This window comes from Danio rerio, chromosome 21 (assembly GCF_049306965.1).
Source record: "Danio rerio strain Tuebingen ecotype United States chromosome 21, GRCz12tu, whole genome shotgun sequence".
NCBI classification, from domain to species: domain Eukaryota; kingdom Metazoa; phylum Chordata; class Actinopteri; order Cypriniformes; family Danionidae; genus Danio; species Danio rerio.
The window spans coordinates 14667095-14690729 of NC_133196.1; the positions used below are offsets into that span (position 1 = coordinate 14667095).

At 35.6% G+C, this 23635-nt stretch overlaps 1 protein-coding gene across 2 annotated transcripts; it reads left to right on the forward strand.

Moving 5' to 3' along the window:
* Positions 1 to 344: 344 nt before the first annotated feature.
* On the forward strand, positions 345 to 19542 carry adora2ab (adenosine A2a receptor b). 2 transcript variants are annotated; one of them, XM_005161098.6, is made up of 3 exons: positions 345 to 572; positions 8372 to 9050; positions 17112 to 19542. In XM_005161098.6, the coding sequence occupies exons 2-3, from the start codon at positions 8728 to 8730 to the stop codon at positions 18130 to 18132; spliced, it is 1344 nt and encodes a 447-aa protein (XP_005161155.1). In that variant the 5' UTR covers positions 345 to 572; positions 8372 to 8727; the 3' UTR covers positions 18133 to 19542.
* Positions 19543 to 23635: the final 4093 nt, after the last annotated feature.

Sequence of the window (23635 nt, forward strand, 5' to 3'; positions counted from 1 at the left end):
CATTAAAGAATTATATTATATAATAATAATTAATTAATTTATTTATTAAAAGTTTTAACACTATTATGATTAGACAAATAACAACAAAATATAGTTATTAAAATATATTAATTATTTATTTAGCCCATTTAATATTCAGTATGCATAATAATGCATTTTAGCCTACTGCTGTAACAGCAGGGAGTATGAAGAATGACACGACAGTATGATGAAGTAGTCACCACCCACGATTCCCTTGTAGTGAGAAAAACATCATGTTTAATGTAACCACGAAAACCAATCAGGCGCGCGTCTGTTTCTCACAGAGCGCGTGAGTGACACCGTGAAAGCGCGCGCTCTTCTCTGCCACAACTCCGCGGAGCGCGAGAGAAGCTGCTAGTCAGCACAACTGGACCAAACTCTTTCAAAATAGCTCAGAAACTTACCACGTCAGTATGATGAAAACGTGTGGAATTATTTAATTTGTACTTCACGTATTTACATTCACCAAGTTCTGAGGTTTGAGACTGAGAAGCGATGAGATTCCTGAAGAGAAACAGACAACTCAGGTGCGCGGCGGAAACAAAGCCAAAGTGAGTAACAGAGCGGAAATCTTTTTACAGTGTTAACAGCTGTGTTTGGTTAATAATAACGTCTGAGATATAGCTGACTTTAAAGTAACTTTTTCAGCCTGTTAATAGGAAGATTTTTTCAACATATTTCTAAACATAATAGTTACTCCTTTCTAATAACTGATTTATTTTATCTTTGCCATGATGGCATTAAATAATATTTGATAATTTTCAAGACACTTTTATACAGCTTGAAGTGACATTAAAAGATTAACTAGGTTAATTAGGTTAACTCGTTTATGGTTATTTGGGAAGTTATTCTATAATGATGGTTTGTTCTGTAGATTATCGTAAAAATATATAGCTTAAAGTGGCTAATAAATTTGACCTTTAATGGTTTTAAAAAAATTTAAAAACAGCTTTTATTTTAGGTAAAATAAAACAAATAAGACTTTCTCTAGAACAAAAAAAAAATATTATCAGACATACTGTAAATATTTCCTTGCTCTGTTAAACATAATTTGGGAAATATTTAAAAAAAATAAAAAAAATAAAAGGCGGGCTTATAACTCTGACTTCAACTGTAGCCTACACTTTATACACCTGGTTGCCTTAAAATTTTAAGCTGAATCAAATTAACCTTATGAGTTTATTGAACTTAAATTATGTTAAACTGACTTAAAACAGCCTGCATAACTTATTAAAATAACTTAGATTATGATTAATTTAGTTTAATAAGTTACAATGGTCTAAAAACCATATGCTGTCATGACTAATTGTTTATATAATCCTTTACAGTGTGTATATATACAGAACAAATAATGACAAGGGTTGGCAACAACTTTCTACAGTTCATGTTTGTGTGAATTTTAAATTTTAAAGGGGGTTCTTTAATCTTTTATCAGCAATTTTTATTTTATCACCTCATTTTAATTTGTAAGTACCATGTGTGTGTTTAAAATAACAATTGTTTGGTTGCATAAATTAACAAAAAAGGTGTCATGTTTTTAGACATGTTTATAAACAGTTTTGATACCATGGAACACAATACAATGTTTTAACTCCAGAATAAATCAATATCTGGTGGAATAACTCTGGTATGCAGTCGCAAAACAACTGTACAACTGTACAATGTGTACAACTGTAATTTTTACTTAATGACAATTTAATAATTTAATGACAATATTTTAAATGAACAAGAAATAGTAAAATATTTATGCACACTTTTTTATGCACACTTTTTGGGTTCTAAAAAGTAAATATATATATACATATATATACATATATATATATATATATATATATATATATATATATATATATATATATATATATATATATATGTGTGTGTGTGTATATATATGTGTATATATGTGTATATATATACATACATATATATATATATATATATGTGTATATATATATATATACATATACACACACACACACACACATATATATATATATATATATATATACTGTATATATATATATATATATATATATATATATATATATATATATATATATATATATGCGTGTGTGTGTGTGTGTGTGTGTGTATATATCCACTTACGTACAATAATTGCAATACTTTAAATACATTTTTTGTAAATCATTTCATAAAGAAATATTTGTAGATAACTGTTAAATTACATGGACATGAACTTTTAACTATAAAATATGTGACATAATATACATTAAATGTAATGAAAAGTTTAAAAGTTTATGTCCATGTTATTTGACAGGTATCTACAAAAATTTATTTACACTGTAAAACCCAAAAAGTTAAGGTAACTTAATCCATTTGAGTAAATGAAGCAATTTGAGCACAGTAAAAACCCATAAATGAAGAGAACCAACTGAGTGCTGTAAAACCCAATAAGTAAAGGCAACTCAAACTGTTTGAGGAAACCAATGGTAACAAACCATTTGAGTAAAAAACTAACCTATATGAGTACTGTTAACTAACTTCATTTAAGTTGAAGTAATGAGGAATTTCATTAACTTATTACCTTCAACACTGAATTCAAAACTTTTTTTTAAATTAGTAGAATTTACTTTTTAGTACATTTCGAGTTAACTACACTTATTTCATTTGATAAAGTTGACTGTTGGGTTTTACAGTGTATGAAATTATTTACAAAAAATATTTACGAGTATTATATGGTGTATTTAGGTATATTTTTGTTATTGTGATCAACAATATCTTTCTCTTCTGTAAGTTGTCATTTAGACTATTTGTATAATTTTTGATTAAGTTATTTTGGGCAGATGCATCTTAGAATTACTCTACAACTCGATAACCATTAAATAGTAAACCAAAAAGTATACATCCTCAAGTAATTTAGGATGTAGTTGTAGTTTTTTCAGCAGAACATAAAAAAATCAATAATCAATAATGTAAATGTGCCATTTAAGGGATTTATCAAAAAACCACTTTTAAAGCAAGATAAACCTTGATTTAATCTAGATTTAGCTTAATCTATAGTGGTGCAACCCACCATGACAGTAAAAAAAAAAAACAGAATCGCCAAACAAACTTTTCTTCAAACTTTTAATTACATATACTAATAATGCTGGGTTACTTTACCTCAAATGTGGGTATGATATTGTCAAATCCAACTGCTGGGTTGAATTTTACAGCCCAATATTAGCCTAGTGCTTGAATCTGTCTATATTTTTCCAATTTTGTGTTAAAACAGCCCAGCATTTTTAGAATATACCACATTACTTTTAATCCACATCCTCAGCAACCGGACTTGACAGTTATGTCACAAATTGATGTATATGCGGGCATAAACTCACATGTGCTGTATTGCACATAAAACTGGTACTTTCTCATACTTATCCTAGATGCTGTGTGAGTTTGTGCCCGGATATACTTTTTTATGTGGCATTTCTTGGTTTCTACATAAAGAAAAAACAAAACTCCACTTTGTTTTGTAAGTACCTCATATTACAACTCACCTAGAGTTAAATAGTTGAGTTTTACCATTTTTGAATTCATTCAGACTATCTCCGGGTCTGGCGGGAGCACGTTTAGCTTAGCTTAGCATAAATCATTGAATTGGATTAGACTATTAGCATCTTGTTAAAAATTTTCAAAAAAGAGTTTCGATAATTTTCCTATTGCTATTTTCTAGTCCGATATGGCAAGGAATTGCTTTCATTCCTGTGTAATAATCAAGGAACTGTGTTGTAATAACATACCTGAAAATAGTCCCTAACTAGGTAACAGGGCTGCAAAATATTATTATGCCTGCTAGGATTGCCACAATGCAATTAATGTTACGACGCTATACCAGCTGAAGTATCATGATACCAAGTAATATTGCGATACTGTAATTCATAACTCAAATCTATGAAAGAAAAAAAAATTGTCAGAAATACTATATTTTATGTTATAATAGGCCTTCTCGAATTGAATTCCCTTATTATTGAAAAAGTATTTGCACATCTTTTTACCCAAAATGCATTAGTTCTTTTTGTTTATTTTGTAGATATCTGACCAACAAAAATACATTAAAATAAAGATACAAATAATTCCAAACAAAATTCGTTACAAAAAGAGCATTTTTCATCAAAATTTGGCTATAGAAGTGGTCATAATATGTTTCAATGTATCTTGTTGCTTTTTTAGGGTTTTCATCTATTGGCTTTTTGTTGTTGTATTAAGCCTTATCAGGTAAGAATCCAAAGCAACTCCAAATTTTACTTTGTGAGTCGTTCTTTTTAAGAGATTGTCGCAGTTGTTTTAGCTATCATATTGACAGGAACAGAACTGAACTGATTCAGATGTGTGTTCGAACTCAAGCTAGGTTGAACTCAAAAACAGGTTACCATAAAAGGCACAAATTCTACACAGTTTTGCAATCTTAAAGGGCTCCACAGACTATTTAAATAAAATGGTCTTTTGTTGCATAACCGTTTGAGCATTTTAGTGCCTTTTTTACGTGCAACATTATGTATTGTAGATAGGTCGTAATGACGATACTAACGTTTACAAAGTACAGTGGCACCGGCAGTATTTTAGAGCCATAGTATCACGATACCACCGTGCAACCCTAGTGCCTGCTGCAGCCGTGGTATGGCAACAAAGTTCCTTCCAAGCAGGCACACAACATCATAAGACGTTAATATTAGGTTAGATTTCGGACATGATGTCAGGTGACCAAAATTCAATGTCTAGCCAGCATCTAAGGACAACCTTATTTTGATGTCCACTAACAACGTCAAATTAGGTTGATATTTGGATGATTCCAACGTCTGATAGATGTCATAGTGGTAACGTCCACACAGCTTTAATGTGTAACATAATTAGATGGTGATATTTGGTTGATTTTAGGTTGAACGTTAGACATTGACGTTGGCCTGATGTTGGGTTCTGACGTCAACTCGATTTTCACTTCCAAACAAAATCCATTGTCCCCAAGACGTTGGGGTACAACGTCAAGATGACATCATGTTGATGTCCTGTGCCTGCAGGGTTGATTATTAGTTCCCATATCCATATTGACCCAGAAAAAAACAGCTTAGCTTACTACACAATATCAAGCCTCTTTTTTTATTTATTTATTTTTTAAAGCGAGATAGCCTAATGGTCTAATCCAATTTATTGATTTATGCTTAACTTAGCTTAAACTGCTCTAATCCAGACCTGGAGATTGCCTGAATGGATTTAAAAATGTAAATCTTTTTAACTATAGGGGAGTATTCCTTTAAAATCTTAAAACCTAAATCCCTGATGGTCTGAGGGTGAGTAAATTAACAGGAGTGAACTATTCCTTTAAGCATGCTTTTTATAATGATAGATAAGCAAATGGCACAACATATTAAAGTCCTCAAAACCTTCAACATTATTTCATCTCACACAGAAGAACAAGCTTGCTGAATTTCTGCCAAATATAGTATTCAGCACCCCAACATCCATTTTATTCTTTAATAAATATAGCCATTATGCAAGTCATTTCAATCCTGCTGCCATGTGCTTAATATTATGATAGCTCAAAACTGTCGAACGTGATTTGGAAAGTACCTTGCCCTTATGCGCAGGAAGTGTTTTGGTAGAATAGTGTCGTTGATGCAAACGCTATGCATTGGAAACAGTTTGTCATTCTATCATACCAAAGTCACGCTGCACTAAAAAAAGCCTACAGCAACACTAAACCACATGGGAACAGTGACCGTGACTGTAATCATCACTTTTGTTGTGCCTGATCAATCAAGCTAGAGCTTAGAGATAAGAAATCTCTTATAAAAGATAACAACAAAAGACAATGTGGTCTACCTTGCATGACATGCTGAGGTTACTCAATTCTATCTAGATAGGTTTACCCAAAACCACAATGTAGATGCCAAAATAGTCAAGCCAGACTGATTTAATTACAGAAAGAAATGTTTTGATGCTTTACATTTTGAACTTGTTTCAGATTGAGCACTATACCACATAGTGTTTACTGCAGGGGTTCTCAAAGTCTTAATTCAAAGGTCCAAATCTGAATTTTTATAGGTGTCCAAGACCTAGAAAATTTGGTTATGATAACAAAACAGTTGAGGTTGAGGTCAGAATTATTAGCCCCCCTGTATATTTTCCCCCAATTTCTGTTTAACAGAGAGAGCACATTTCTAAACATAATAGTTTTAATTACTCATTTCTAATAACTGATTTCTTTTATCTTTGCCATGATGAAAGCACATAATATTGTACTAGATATATTTAAGATACTAGTATTTAGCTTAAAGTGACATTTAAAGGCTTAATTAGGTTAACTAGTCAAGTTAGGGTATAGGCAAGTCATTGTATAACAGTGGTTTATTCTATAGACAATTGAAAATATATTGCTTAAGGGGGCTAATATTATTGATCTTAAAATGGTTTTAAAAGGATTTGAAACTGCTTTTATCCTAGCTGAAATAAAACAAATAAGGCTTTCTTCAGATGAAAAAATATAGGAAATACTGTCAAAAATTCCTAGCTTTGTTAAACTACTTTAGACTTTAACTGTACATCAACCTTTTTTAAAGTGTTTATTGCATGTAAAATGCATTAATAACAAGTGCAAAAGTGGCGAAACAGCAAGTGACACTTCAAGTGTCAGCAGTTTTTATAAACAAAACACAACCAGAGGTGGGTTAAAAGTAACATGGTGGAAAAAACAGAGGACTCTAGTGTGAAAAGTTGACACTATCTGAATTCCATCAGCTGACTAATCTTTTGTTACATAATGGTGTTTCCATTTTTCACAACTCTTACACATCTTGCTATAAATCAGACAACAGTTTTGTGTTGAGATTGAAACAAAATGAATGCACACGTCTCTGTTCAATAATGCTTCTTCACCAACTTTGCTTTTAGAAACTGACAATCTCACACATTTAAATGCTCACTGCGGTGAAGAGTGTTGCCTGATTACAGCAAATGTCAAAAAAGACATAAAAAGCAACAAGATTACAAGTTTAACTTATTATTTTGAATAAATTTATAGGGCTGGGCGAAAGTGCAACCTCGATTAATTATTTTCCATATATAAAAAATAACGATATACAGTAGAGGGGAGGGGGGGGGTAATAATTCTGACTTCAACTTTATATTTAGACATCAGTTGTTAAACTTTTCAGATTTAAAAGAGTAGTCTCCAACCATGACCGAAGCCACGATAATTAGAGGGTATATTAAATGGCATAACCTATTTTCAATCACATTTGGCAGCCGAAAATTCGGTGCATTTCTAATATCAACACACTTCTAGATTCCCATTGTTGCAGATTTCTGCTGTGTGATTGGCTCTTAGATCAATATGGAGTAAAAAAAGTCAGAGCTCATCATTGTTATCGGCATAAATTTGATCACGCTTCGATATACTATCGTTTATCGGCCCAGCCCTAGTTGTAAGTGCGCATGTTTAATCCCTCACACACAATTATTGATAAAATTCTCCTCAGGTCCGGACCGGAGTCCAGACTTTGAGAAGCCCTGACTTACTTATTATCTAAACGTTAGATTATTTTTTTTCCGCAATATTCATTAAATTGTTTAACTTAATATCACTTTAAATTGATCAAAGGTGTAGGCAAACATTAATACTTTGACAAAATGTTACATTTATTCCAAATAAATGCTTTTCTGTCTATTTATTCTGATTGTTCACAATTTTTCACAGATTCCACTCAAATATTGAACAGAACTGTTCTCAACATTGATATTAATAAGAAATACATTATTTATTGACCATCAATGCAGAATATTGAAATGATTTATGTAGGATCTCTAAAATAAAGTTTTTTGAATATTCAACTTTCCATAATGGGAAAAAATGACATTTTCCAATCTGTTATATTATATTATATTACTAAACATATATTATTTAACTTTGTAATAATGTTTTATAATAATACTGTTTTAAATAAACACAATTAAAGCATTCAGTTGTGATATAACAGAATAATAATGATCATTTATTCATGTAATAAAGGAAAAACTCAGTAAAATTCTTTCAAACATGAATGCAGAATCACATGAATGGGTACAAAAGAATACTTGTTCGCATTACTAAGCCAATAATAGCAAAGGCATTGCAAAGTTCAACATGTACACATCCTAGAAACTAGCCAAGGAAGTGCCGGTCAGGTCTTGCAATAAATAGCAGGCACGCACAAATATTGCATTCATATTGTTGGGAGTCTTTTCTAAAATAAAACCTTATTGTTTGATTTGGCCTGCCATCCTTTTGATGGAAACCTCCTGTTTGTAGATGAATTGCTTTTGTGACCCAAAGAGGTTGATGTTTTATTGTGTGATATTATTGTTCTTTCTACAGAGAAAGAAGTGCCAGGGAACGTCTACGGGAGTCGATTCATGCAGTCTAGCAGCTGTTTCCTTTACGACTCTGAATGAAAGCCGTTGTGAGCTGGACCTAAGGGACAGTCCGGTAAACGGGTAAATCAAGGTTTGCGAAAGTGTGTCTGCGCAGACCCTCCACTTACTGTAGTGACTCCCAAAGTGTATTTTCTACCACATCATTCCCTTCAAACTCAGGCGGAATGGTTGGGCTGGCTAGTCCTCACACCTACTGCAAGAGCTATTGAGTGGCGGAGTGAGGTCCCACTGAGCAATTATCGGGAGCACAACTATGTGTGTCCCTGAGGATATCCTTTCACACTGGTTGATAGCACCATGTCTTCTCTCGTCTACATTGTTCTTGAACTGGTGATTGCGGTTTTGGCCGTGGCTGGAAATGTTTTGGTGTGCTGGGCCGTCTGCCTCAACAGCAACCTTCAGAGCATCACTAACTTCTTTGTGGTGTCGTTGGCCGTGGCGGACATTGCAGTCGGAGTCCTGGCCATTCCATTTGCCGTCACCATCAGCATCGGCTTCTGCAGCAATTTTCATGGATGCCTCTTCATCGCTTGCTTTGTGCTGGTCCTCACGCAGAGCTCCGTCTTCAGTTTGTTGGCCATTGCCGTGGATCGATACATCGCCATCAAGATCCCATTGAGGTGAGTGAACAGCCGTGTATTGGTTGAAGGCAGACATTTTATAAGAGGATTAATGATCACATGGTAACTTGAAAGAGCAGATTGTTTTGCCCAACAGCAAAACATACAGTTTTTCTCATTTGAAATACCAGCACATTCTGGTTATTATTTGTTGTGAAAAATACATCAAAATTAAGACTGAAAACCAAACTGAAATTTAGTCTTTCTTTTTGTCAAGGCAATAGCTCACAGGGGTCAAATTAAATGTGTTTTTTAAATTCAGCCCATATTCCCATATATAAATCTGATACATGTAAATGTAAATATATGTAAGTTGCATGGATGATATGCAACTTTGGATTTTAAATATATAAAATATCTCATTTATGTTTTGAAATATCGCACAAATTCTTATATTTATTTTCAACCATTGGAATTTCAAATACGTTGAACACATATCAAAACATTCTTCCCTTCCACATCCATACACACTCATTCACACACATACACTACGGACAATTTAGATTAATAGATGTATAGATAGATAGATTGATGGATGGATGGATGTGTCAATAAATAAAACGATGGATGGATGGATGGACGGATGGATGGATGGATAGATATGTCAATAAATATAACGATGGAGGGATGGATGATGGAAAGATAGATAGATGGGTGGATGGATGGATGGATGGATGAATGGATGGATGGATAGATGGATGTGTCAATAAATATATGGATGGATGGATGGATGGATGGATGAATGGATGAATGGATAGATGATTGTGTCAATAAATATATGGATGGATGGATGGATGGATGGATTGATGAATGGATGGACGGATGGATGGATGAATGGATGGATGGACGGATGAATGGAAAGATAGACGGTTGGATAGACAGATGGATGAGTAGATAGATGGATGTGTAGTTAGATAGATGGATGGATGGATAGATGGATGGATGTGTCAATAAATAAAACGATGGATGGATGGACGGATGGATGGATGGATAGATATGTCAATAAATATAACGATGGAGGGATGGATGATGAAAAGATAGATAGATGGGTGGATGGACAGATGGATAGATGGTTGTGTCAATAAATATATGGATGGATTGATGGATGGATGGATGGATGGATGGATGGATGGATAAATGGATGGACAGATGGATGGATGGATGGATGGATGAATGAATGGATGGATGGATGGACGGATGGACAGATGAATGGATGAATGGAAAGATAGACGGTTGGATAGACAGATGGATGAATAGATAGATGGATGTATAGATAGATGGATGGATTGATAGATGGACGTGTCAATAAATATAACGATAGATAGATGGATAGATGGATGTAAAGATAGATGGGATGGATAGATGGATTTGTCAACAGATAGATGGATGGATGGATTGATTTAGGTTGATTTGGACCCTATTAATATTAATTTTATGGACTTTTTTTTAATTTATTTTTTTTTTACTTTTTTTGTGTCTACAGAAAAAGATGATCACACAGGTTTAGACCGATACGAGAGCCATTGTCTGTGTGATTGTTGAGTGTGTGTTTACATGTGTATTAAATGGAGCATTATATGTTTGCAAATATCATTATCTAATCTGTATTTATGTGTGTTTTGCAAATGTTTTTGATATGAGGTTAAACACTAGACTGAGTGGCTCTTGCTGTCATTCTCCTGATAATGACTTGATAATAGAAACAACATGCACTGCAATTTCAGTATAATCACTATTTCTCCACCCACAAAGAGGGGATTTAAGCAGTAAATAAGAGTCATAGAATTAGTCAAGAATAGTCCATTTCAGTTGAATTAATAATTATTACTTAGTCTACAATCTACAGCATGTTGTGGTCTGTCTGCCTATCTAACTATCTATCATACCTGGCTGCTGGATGATTTTTTTTTAATAGCCCTAGTCTCTGGATAAGACTCTTGGCCCTCTTTCCGTGGAAACCAAAGGGATTTTTCAGCCATTTTATTGTCCCATGGGAGTCATGACCAGCATGTCTGATCCCCTGAAAAATAATAGCACACCTCTGCTTTACAGGCATCATGAATTGTCGAGTAATTTACTGTCTGTGTCCCTAACTGTGTGGGAGTTTAATTCTTAGTTTTACCATCTCAAACATTGTGAATAATATTTAAAAAAAAGCATCCTATTTAAATCTACTTTCGTTCAAAATGAAGAACGGAAAAGTAAAGTAATATACAGTTGAATATTGCAATGTTCATTTTTAGGCCCTGTTTACACCTGCTATTAGGAAAGGTTTTCTTCAATTGAATCACAAGTGGATGACTGATATAAACAAGTGGTATAAATGGGATCTAAAACGTTTTGAGTCTGTCTTGATACCATCTAAAACACACTTTACCGGACTACATTAGTAATAGCAGTAAAAAAAATTCAAAAACATGTCAAAAAATATATATATTTACTCAATTATACACTTTTATCCAAAGAGATTTACAAGTCATGATAAAACAAGCACTTCAAATCATTAGAGAGTTGCAGTATATAAATGATCTGCCAAGTCGAGGTTATTTATATAATTTTTTTTTTTGTGTGTGTGCTCCTAAAGACACAAAAAACACCTGCTGACCTAATGTGATTGTTATCAGTGTTTTGAGAAAGAGCACTAAACAAGACATTCATACTTCACTGTGTCAGCCCGATTTCAAGAGGAAACACATTGTCAGAAAACTGGCATATTCCTACAAATTCCTACAATTTCATTCTCATGAAAACATGATTTTTTAAATGGAAGCATGACCCCAAATCCCACCCCAAAAAATTACCCCTCATTGGGGGATGACCAAATTTTGCTAAAATGTACTAGTGTAATGTGATTGGGATGCTAACAAAGGATGGCAGATCCAAATGCAGGGTTTACTGAACAGAGAATGGTCAAGCAAGCAACAATCAACACAGGATCAAACAGGGATGTCTAGAGTCGTAGTCAATACACAGGCGAATGGTCAGTACAGGCAGGCAGCAGGCATTGTAAACAAATAAACAAACAGACAAACAAGGTGAGGGTCAAAACACTGCAAAGCAAGGCAAGAAAAATCGCATCATAATGTTCTCAGAGACGGTATAAAAAGACTCAGCCCTGAGTGCGAGTGTGCTGTAAAAATAGTCCTTGTAATCAGTTCATGAGCATCTCCCAGCCGTGAGTGTGTGTAATCTACCGAATGAGGAACAGGTGCATGTGAGCGGTGCAAGATTGGAACTTGTAGTCTATATAGCGGCGAATTCGTAGTGCCAGGATTAGATCGCTGCTGATTGTGACAACTAGTAAGATCTTACAAATTAATATGAATTAGCCACTAAATCAAAAAGTTACGACTTGTCATGAGAATGCATTGGTTTTACCAAATCACATGCATTCTGATGAACACTTGGATTCTTGTCACAGCATTTTTTTTTCTTCATTTTTACATCTGCTTTCTTTCTTATGGCCCAAACTGTGTGGAAGTGTATTTCTCAGTTTTAGGTACCATCTTAAAATTTGTGAATAATATTTGACATGGTAACTAGTTGGTGGCGCAGTGGTTAGCACTGTCGCTTTGCACAAGAAGGTTGCTGGTTCGAGCCTTGGCTGGGCCAGTTGGAGGTTTCTGTGTGGAGTTTGCATGTTCTTCCTGTGTTCGCGGGTGCTCCACTTTCCCCCACAGTCCAAAGACATGCGCTATAGGTGAATTGAATGAACTAAATTGGCCATAGTGTGTAAAACATGCTGGATAATTTGGCGGTTCATTCAGCTGTGGCAACCCCTGATGAATAAAGGGACTGAGCCGAAGGGAAATTAATGAATCAATGGTAACTAGTCCAGGGATTCCTAAAAAGCGTTTTTTTCATAGGTATTTTATTAATACAAATTAATCTGAAATAGTCACTTAATCAAAAAGTTATGAATTGCCATGAAATTACTTGGGTTTTATGAAATCCCATAAATTATGATCAAAATATCACAACATTTTCATACACTTTTATTGTTGCTTATAATATAAGCCGCATAACATGAGTTCATTCATTCAGTAATACTTATGCATATCACGGAAAGCTCCCACAAAAATGATAGATGTAGATCATGAATTCAAGACACTGGCTTGTTTGGTTTTGGAACTTGTGGAGCTGCGCATTGATAGATTTGCTCTTCAGTATTTGGACTTTCAGCAGTGAAAATTGAACCATGCTGAACTGAACTATGCTGAAATTGGAACTGGGCTGACAGTTTCAGTTTACTAGAAATTCTATGTTAAACTGTTTTGACACAATCTACATTGTAAAAGTGCTATAGAAATAAAGATGAACTGAAAATTAATTGGATGAACAAATTAGACAGAGGAGTCTCAATGAGCGGCGACATGGTGGCGCAGTGGGTAGCACGATCGCCCTACAGCAAGAAGATCGCTGATTCGAGCCTCGGCTGGATCAGTTGGCATTTCTGTGTGGAGTTTGCATTTTTTCCCAGTGTTTGTGTGGGTGTCCTCCGGGTGCTCCGGTTTCCCCCACAATCCAAAGACATGCGCTATAGATGAATTGGATATGGAAAAATTGACCGTAGTGTATGTGTGTGAATGAGTGTGTATGGATGTTTCCCAGCGATGGGTTGCGGCTGAAAGGACGTCTGCTGCGTAAAACATATGCTGGATAAGTTGCTGGTTTATTTCGCTGTGGCAATCCCACATTGAAAATTATTGAGATCTGAACTCAAATCATCACACAGCATGCATTTGAATGCACATTAACACCAGAAGTAATGCTCTCGACAGACCACTTGTTAAAGGATCACTGAAAATGCATGCTAATACCAGGTAGAAATACTCTGGCCCAGCAGTTCTCAGCAACACTTTTGGAAACTGAAAGGTGTGTAACTTTACCACCTGTCTGCATACAGGTAGTGATGTGCATTTCTCCTCATGGTGTAGATTGAAGCATTGCAAGAGAACAGCAGTGACAGCAAAAGCCCCGGCAGGTGTTGATTACATAAGGTCTGCGGCTTCCAGCCTCTGTGGGCGTGTGAATGAGGTACCAGTAGTGCTGGAGCCCTGTAAGTCCTCTGGGTTTAATGAAGCAGCCACTGTTGTTCTCGATGGGCCTGATATAAGCCCAAGGATTTTTGGAACAATTGATGTTTGACCACGGTTTCCAACTGTTGGCCTTGGCAAAGGAAACATGTAGCAGGGCTGTCTGCGTGACGGGATGTTTGAAATGCACAGCGGCAGTGGATTTTATACAGCTGTTTGTAAACTGCTGCTTATATAGTTGCTAATAGGCTTTGTGTAATGTATACCAGTATAATAGCAGATTTTTCAACTAGAGTTCTCAGTGTAGGAATGTTTTTATTGGAATGTTCTGTGTGCAGGATGGGAGTCTAGGAATCCAGGGAAAAACAACTAACCAAACAATCCAGTGTAGTAAGAAGAAATGACTTTGACTAGATGGTTTAAAAATCAAAAGCAGTTTGAAGTTTGACCCCTGAATGAATGACTTTTATAAGCCATTTCTTTTTAGAGAATTGGAAGCATAAAACAAGTATAGTCTGATTTAAAAATGAATGGCTCTCACAAGTCACCTCAGAGAATTAAAAACACACAGTGCAACCTGGTGTGACTCACAAAAATTAACAATACATAAGTCTTTTTTTAGACAGTCATATCAATACTGTACAAGCAGTGTTGTCTGACTCCTGAACAGTGTTGGGTAAGTTACTTTAAAAAAGTAATCGATCACAAATTACTGATTACTACAGGAAAATTGTAATCTGGTTACATTACTAATTTCTTATTCTAAAAAGTAATCAGAATACAAAATAAACTGCAGCTTTTACAGTCATTTAATATTCACTGAAAAACATTACGATGGGTTGAATACAGAATCACTCCACACATGGTTTTCAACTGGTCCGCCTGAAAAATACGAGCGCTTGCAATATGCGCTCCGAATATGTGTGTACAAGCCACGCGCCTCCAATGGAAATAACGTATGCATGCAAAAGACGTAATAAGTGAACAGCCCCATAAGCAGCTATGCTTCACTTCACATTCAGAAGATACCTTTACTCCCGATCCTGCACAATTCTTTTTTTTTCATTTTTGGATGCCAGTGTCCTCATTGGTGACAAGTATTATCTTTGAACGCTTTCTGTTCAAGTGCTTGAACAAGTTTCTGGTCGAGATCTTTATAGTCTGGACATAAGCCCCTTTCACAAATACAGACTTTTCTGTCTGTATGTGGGAACAGGCCCTTTTTGAAAACAGGCCTTCTTTTTTCCAGAACGAGAAGTTGTAACATTACTTGTAATTTGCCAGAATGCTGTGCTGTGTGAACGCAGAAGGAAGATTACCGGAAAGAGCGCGTTCACATCTAGAACACGCTAACGTGAGACGCCTACTCCAGCCAATCAGAACATTCACATCCGCACTGTTTATGAAGATAAAAGCCATTGAATATTTTTCCAGACACATTTAGCTGCTAGATGTTAGTCAGATAACTTTCTATGTTGCTTCTTAATGCCAACTGTGTAAATTATTATCGATAAGATGCTTATGATAAGCCGTTGTTTGTTTACCTTCAAGCTCTGCACATGAAGCAGCCGGTGAGCGCCAGCACACAGATATTATGTAAATCTCGACATGCGAAAGTATTTCTTTATATGTTTTCATCGAAGTTTTTCACAATACTTATCCATCCACAGAGTTTGTAATGTAGTCAAATGGTTACAAATACAAGCGCAGCCGTTTAGAAGTCATTTCTGGTTAATGATGTCAGAATTTACCGGTATTTTAAAATGGATGTGTGAATGGTCTTTCCCGGACACATTCTGTAACGTCTGTGCCTGTGTGAACAGCGGTTTTTTTTTATTTACTGCTAAAGTTGTTCTGGAAATTTTCCGGTATTACTGTGTTAAAGGGGCTATAGACTACATTTTACAGCAGTATTTTTGTTTTTACGCTTAATGAAATCAAAGTATTGTCTGTATTTCCACTTGAGGAAGCAGCCGCTTTCAACAGCAACCATTTCAGCTCGTGTTCTCCAGCTATTTAAAAGCGCATTATTAAATGACGTTGCAGTGGAAAACGTGATTTAAAAGAATTTTTTTTTTTTTTCAAAAACTGTTATTTGTAACGCAAGTAAAGCAATTACATTGACTTTAGTAACTGTAATCAAATTACACACATTTAAAATGTAGTTCCTTACATTACTGCATTCCCAGAAATGTAATTAGAATACAGTAACACGTTATGTGGAACGTGTTACACCCAATTCTGCTCCTGAATGAATGACCCATCTGAGCTGCTTCTGTTTAGAGAATTTAAATCTTACATTACAATCAAACACATGCTGCTTAACATTTAAATCAGCTAAATTTAATGTGATAATGTGATTGAAAAACCTTTAAATTAATAGTTATTGTTCATATCTCTTAAAGAAGATCTGTCATTTTCAGTAAGTCTTTAACAAAAATAAATGCATGAATATATCAGAACATTTTTGGTCATCTTTATTGTTGTTTAATAGTTCTAGGAGTAGTGTATGCCACATCTAAATGGAAGGGGAAAAGCCATTGAAAAGCTTCAATTTAATTAAACAATTTAATTCTTCTCTTTGTTTTCTAATTATGTCAGGAAGGTTTATTTAGAAAAATAAGGTTTGGTTCACATTCAAATAAAACAAAGCCTGTGAGTATTATTTTAAGACACAAGAAGAAATATATGCTTCTTATTAGCGCATATCCTGATATTTTCCATCTTGGCTGCAATTACCAAAGCTTAATACCTAAACAATGGACATTTCCCATGAGCAAGTCCCAAGTCTGTGCATGCTTGTGTGGATTTGGGGGAAAATAATGCTGCACACTTTTCCAGGCCTGGCACTGTTCATGCATCAAACAGCACTGCCCACTTCAGGATGGACTTCAGGAAACATAAACAAATTGTTGGAGGCAGATAGAGTTGTAATACAGTACCAAACCTTATCACCATATTACTCCACAGCATACTTCCTTTCCAAGCAGCTGTCTCATATCTGTTTTTGTTTTGTCTTCCTAAGGTACAACAGCCTCGTCACAGGAAGAAGAGCCAAAGGAATCATTGCAGTATGCTGGATACTTTCAGTGGTCATCGGACTGACCCCCATGTTCGGCTGGAACACCAGCATCGATGCAGGCACCAACAGCTCCTGTCCTCAAGGCATGACAGAATGCCTATTCGAAAAAGTGGTCACCATGGGCTACATGGTTTACTTCAATTTTTTCGGCTGCATTTTGATCCCGCTGTTTGCCATGCTGGCAATCTACACATGGATCTTCACGGCCGCACGTCGCCAACTCCGACAGATGGAGCAAAAGCTAGCGCACCTGCAGGGACACGCACACAAAGAGGGATCCTCATCCCGCTCCACACTGCAAAAGGAAGTCCATGCTGCCAAATCCCTGGCCATCATCGTAGGTCTTTTCGCAGTTTGCTGGCTGCCGCTGCACATTATAAACTGCTTCACATTGTTTTGCCCGCAATGTGATCGACCTCAGGATTGGGTCATGTACCTGGCCATCATCCTTTCGCATGCTAATTCAGTAGTCAACCCGTTTATTTATGCCTACCGAATACGTGACTTCAGGCAAACCTTCCGAAGGATCATCCGACGACACTTCTTGTGGCATGAAAGCAGGCTGGCCATTGGAAACAGCAATGGAGGCATGACAGCGTCGTCGGCTGCAGTCAGTGTGATTGAGACTTCTTGCACAATGTCCAATGGCTACGTGATGGATGCCGCCAACCCTATTCCAGGTATGATATCATGTGACAATTTTACGAAGGAATTGCCGGCAAAAATCAAACCACAAGAAGAATTCCAAGATTTAGGATACAGTTTGAATGGATCTTTGGATCATTCCTTTAATGCCAATTCAACACCGATTTTTTCATCGCATAGCCGAGAGGAAGTCTCCTCCATTAGGGACCATGTTGAAATCACCACTGTAAAAGACTGCAGTGACTTTACTCACGTACAAGACCGATGTCTGATGCCCGTAAGAACAAGCAACTCATCTGGTCTGGCTGAAGTGTCATGACACAGACTTCTTTTTCACAATAAGAGTTTTTTCTCAGAAATGACCCGAATGTGGCTGGTTTCATTCTTTGCGAAGTAATCAGTGGTGTGCGCTGTTGTGTTAGTCAGGGTGACTTCATACACCGTATTATCCAGGGTCAGGAAAGATAAAGCTATGAGAGGATCGCATGGCTCCTGTGGGAACCCTTACTACACAGATTCCAGGAATTCCTTCTTGTCTTTGCAAGCAAACAGTGGTGATGGTGTTTCCAGATTTTCAGACCTCAAAAAGAACTTGTTTGCGTTTTGAAGGCCTACGCTTTTCTGAGGAGCTTTATTAAAAGAACATTCTTCCAGTTCCAAGGGGGAGTGGCCTAATGGATTAAATCAATATTCTGTGGAATTCAGATTGATCTGTTATGGCCGTGCCATGAATGAGCTTACCATGTGGCACGTTGTAAAGAAGTGTCATATTTCTGTAGCATTTTGTTTTTAGAATTATGTCCAAACTGAGAACGTGCACCATCAACACATCTACCAGAACACGTGTTGCGCTTTAAAAACATAGGGCTGCATGATTTGTGGAAAACTTCATTCATTCATTTTCTTTTTAGCTTAGACCCTTTATTTATCAGGGGTAACGACAGCAGAATGAACCACCAACTTATCCAGCATATGTTAACGCAGCTGCAACCCATCACTGGGAAACACCCATGCACACTCATTTACACACATACACTACAGGCAATTTAGCCGACCCAATTCACCTATAGCGACTTTGGGCTTGTGAGGGAAACCAGAGAAACCGGAGAAAACTCACGCAATCACAGGGAGAACATGCAAACTCCAATCAGAAATGCCAACTGACCCAGCCGAAGCTCGAACCAGCGACCTTCTTGCAGTAAGGGGACAGCGATACCCACTGCGCTGCCTGGAAAACTTCAATTAGATCGATTTTTATTGAATGAAAAAAGGGTGATTCAGTAATTAGCACTTCACCTCACAGCAAGAAGATCGCTGGTTCGAATCTCGGCTTGGTCAGTTGGCACTTCTGTGTGACTCAGACTCAACTTTATTATCCTGTTTAAACTAAAATTGCAGCAAGGTGCCATAACACAGGTGAAGTTTCATGTACACGTTAAGAAAATGTTACCATACACGTACAACATACAATACATCAGTTTGTAGGTGCATCTCCCTCCCCCTGGACTTTAATGATCTAACGGCCACCATTATAAAAGAATTTCTAGTTCTGCTTGTCCTGCTAATAGGAAGTCGAAAACGACATCCTGATGGCAGCAGCTGAAACACAGAGTACAATGGGTGATCCGGGGTGCATAGGAGACCCTGAGCTCTCTTTAAAACATAATAAAGGTAAATTACCATTGGACCAGTTTGGTTAAAACCGATGATTTTGCCTGCCATCTTCACCAAAAAAGTAGTGATAATAATAGTGATAATAAGATTAATACTTTATTAATAATAATATATACATTGTATAAATGACGAATTAATCATTCATTCATTTTCTCTGATTTATCAGGGGTCGCCACAGCGGAATGAACTTATCCAGCATATGTTTTACACAGCGGATGCACTTCCAGCTGCAACCCATCACTGGGAAACACCCATACACTCTCAGTCAAACTCATATACTACGGCCAATTTAGTTCATTCAGTTCAACTATTGCTAACCACTGAGCCATACAACAACTTATATATAAAATTATCAATATTAATACTTAATATCAATAGTATCATTATATAATTAATATTATAAATATAACAATTATTGCTTGTGCTATAATTCACTGTAATTTGACACGTCTTTCAAAATAAATCCCAAATGCAGTGAGAATCCCAGATTATGAGCTGCTTGCACGTTAAAGAACATTTCAGTCTGAATTGTGCAGCTTTTATGGCAATCTGTTTCAGTCTTTTTGATTTGCTTATTGCACTAAATGCCTGTTTACTCCAGGGGCGTTGCTAGGGTCAAATTCACCCTGTTAAATTACCTGTTTCTTTAAATTTCTTTAGAGATAGATTTTTCCCCCAGTTTTGATCAAAATAGGGTGATGTGGGCATTGTGGCACTTTAAATGCTTGTAATGCCTGTTTCATTCATACTTGGATGACTGCATCCTGCTATTGCTGTAGTTGTAGCTTTAACTGTGTTCTTCCAGCCATTTTAGTTATTTTCATAAGAATAAATTGATTTATAATCTGATACTAACTGACATAGCATGTTACTGTATAGTTATAAAATAATAAGCTAAATGCATGAACTCACTGTGATTTATCACAGAAACAGATGTGACTGGCTATATCAGATCTAGGTAAATCTGTCTTGATATCTATATTTTATCTAGTAAGCTAGTACAGTTTGCGTTTTTCTGAATAACTTGCATGTATTTACATTAATATGACGCACATTTTATTGATTATAGTTATTTTATTTTACCAAAACTACGCACATTTTTACTGTGAAAACAAATATTAAGCTTCATCAGTTGTTAGAACTATTCAGTTTCGCGAAACAGTTGTATTATTATTACCTCATCAGCTTCAGCTCCTCAAAATAATGAATGAATGATGACAGCTGTCCCACTCCCACCTGCTGGTAGAAACAGGTACTGCTGAACAGCAGACTAATTAGTCAAACGCTGCGTTAAGTGGAATCCGCCTGATGGATGTGGTAATTTTAAGTACTTGGATAAGAATATGTTATACAACCTAAATGTAAAATAAATGTTATACAACCTATTTTTATTTAAGTGCAGCATATTCCAAAAGATCAGGAGCTTTTGACAATACATCAGGGGCTTAAGCCCCCAAAGCCCCCCACCCCTGCCCCCCACACACACACACGCAACGTCACTAGTTAACACCAAAAATGAAAAACATTTATGATAATGATTGCCACGTAGATCTAAAAATGCTCTAAATATAAAAATACAGTAAAATCTACATTACAGTTATTTAAAGAACGACCCGATAAAAAACAACAAAAAAAACATGCGGTCTTAAGTTCTAAGGCGACAGACAAGCATCTAAAGTGACAGACAAGACTGCAGTGCACTTTTCTAATAAACAGAATGTTCATTCATTCATTTTTCTTCAGCGTAGTCCCTTTATTCATCAGTGGAATGAAACACCTACGTATCCAGCTTTTGTTTTACATAGCTTCCAGCTGCAACCCAGTACTGGGAAATGCCCATACACACATACACTACGGCCAATTTAGTTTATTCAATTCACCTATAGCGCATGTCTTTGGACTGTGGGGAAAACCGGAGGAAGCACACACCAACACGGGAGAACATGCAAACTCCACTCAGAAACACCAACTGACCCAGCCTGGACTCGAACCTTCTTGCTATGAGGTGACAGTGCTAACCACTGAGCCACAGTGTCGCTCTAAACAGAATGTTATATCCAGGAATACTTATCATTAAAGTAATCATTCAGTTATCAGCCTACTGTAGGTGTCGACTCCGCGATTTAATTTCAATGAATCGTGCAGCCCTATCACAACACGACCAAATTGAATTATATTCTATGTACTGATTGTAAGCATGTGTCCATATTTCATGAGATGTACTAAATAAAACAAAGCTATCACAAAATGTTTACGATCTTGAATAGTGATGTTGAAAACCCAACACACACATACAGACATGAAAAACAGCCGTATACTCTCTGTACAACATCTTCTTGTAGCTCCACAATAGGATTTTCCAGAAGAATGTGGGTTTATACAGTAACCTAATAAATTAGCAGTCGTCTGTAATAGATTTATTTGTTCTACAATGCAGCATAATGATTACGGATCATAAAATTGTCCGAGAATGTAGGACATTGGTGTGTAATCTTTGTCCGTGTACGAGCACAATTGTGGACACTGAGCAGCAGTGATTGTATTTACAGAGAGCCTGCTGACGCCAATGACCGGCCTAATGCAATGGAAATCAAATGAAGGGGTCTGAAACTCCACCATTACACTTGCCTTTTTCTCATTAAACAGCCCTAGAGTGGGGGATAAACAGCACTGTGTACATGTTTGACACACGAGGCTGGACGTTTTTAAGTGCTGTATTTGTGTAGCGGAGTGAGTATTGAGTGAGCATTCAAAACAGAACAAGTGAGATAGACTTCCTGAATAATGCTTTTGTAATCTTGATCGGTGTCATTTTTATATTAGGCCTACAGTGAAGGATCTGGTGGACACAAACATAAACACATACGCACATATGTACTGTAGCTATCTTTATGGGGACTTCCCATAGACCTGATGATTTTTTATATTGTACAGACTGTATGTTCTAATCAAAGCCCTAAACTCAACCCGTACGGGAAACAATCTGTATCTCAAATCTTTCTAAATACATAATTCTGCGTGATTTATAATCCGTTTTCTTTATGAGGACCAAAAAAATGTCCCCACAAGGTCAGAATTTACTGATATCGATATAATTTTGGAGACATTTGGTCCACACAGCGTGAGGAATACAAGGTACACACACATATATGTCCAATTTTACTTGTATTTGTATTTCACTAATACAATTATACATACAGTAAAAATACAGAAAGAGTTTATTTATGCAGGTATTGACACAAAATAATTTACTTAAATACAAAATGATTACAAAAAGTAATTGTAAAAATACTTCACTATAATAAAGCTATTTATAAAATACAGTAAAATATTTTTGTTTACATTATGTATGAAATGTAATATAAAAATGCATATCTATCTATCTATCTATCTATCTATCTATCTATCTATCTATCTATCTATCTATCTATCTATCTATCTATCTATCTATCTATATAGATTTTAAATATTTATATTTATATATTTATATATATTTATATTAAATATAAAAATATTTATATTTTTTACAAGCGATATTGCTTGTATATACTGTATGTATATATAATTATAAAAATGGATCTATCTACCTACGTATATATCTATCTAGATAGATAGATAGATAGACAGATAGATAGATAGATAGATAGATAGATAGATAGATAGATAGATAGATAGATAGATAGATAGAGAGATAGATAGATAGATAGATAGATAGATAGATAGATAGATAGATAGATAGATAGATAGATAGATAGATAGATAGATAGATAGATAGATAGATAGATAGATAGATAGAAAGAGAGATAGATAGATAGATAGATAGATAGATAGATAGATAGATAGATAGATAGATAGATAGATAGATAGATAGATAGATAGATAGATAGATAGATAGATAGATAGATAGATAGATAGATAGAAAGAGAGATAGATAGATAGATAGATAGATAGATAGATAGATAGATAGATAGATAGATAGATAGATAGATAGATAGATAGATAGATAGATAGATAGATAGATAGATAGATAGATAGATAGATAGATAGAGAGATAGATAGATAGATAGATAGATAGATAGATAGATAGATAGATAGATAGATAGATAGATAGATAGATAGATAGATAGATAGATAGATAGATAGATAGA

Coding starts and splice junctions, on each gene's coding strand:
- adora2ab (XM_005161098.6), top strand. CDS start 8,728: ATGTCTTCTCTCGTCTACATTGTTCTTGAACTGGTGATTGCGGTTTTG. Junction 9,051..17,111: donor GCCATCAAGATCCCATTGAG/GTGAGTGAACAG, acceptor TGTCTTCCTAAG/GTACAACAGCCTCGTCACAG.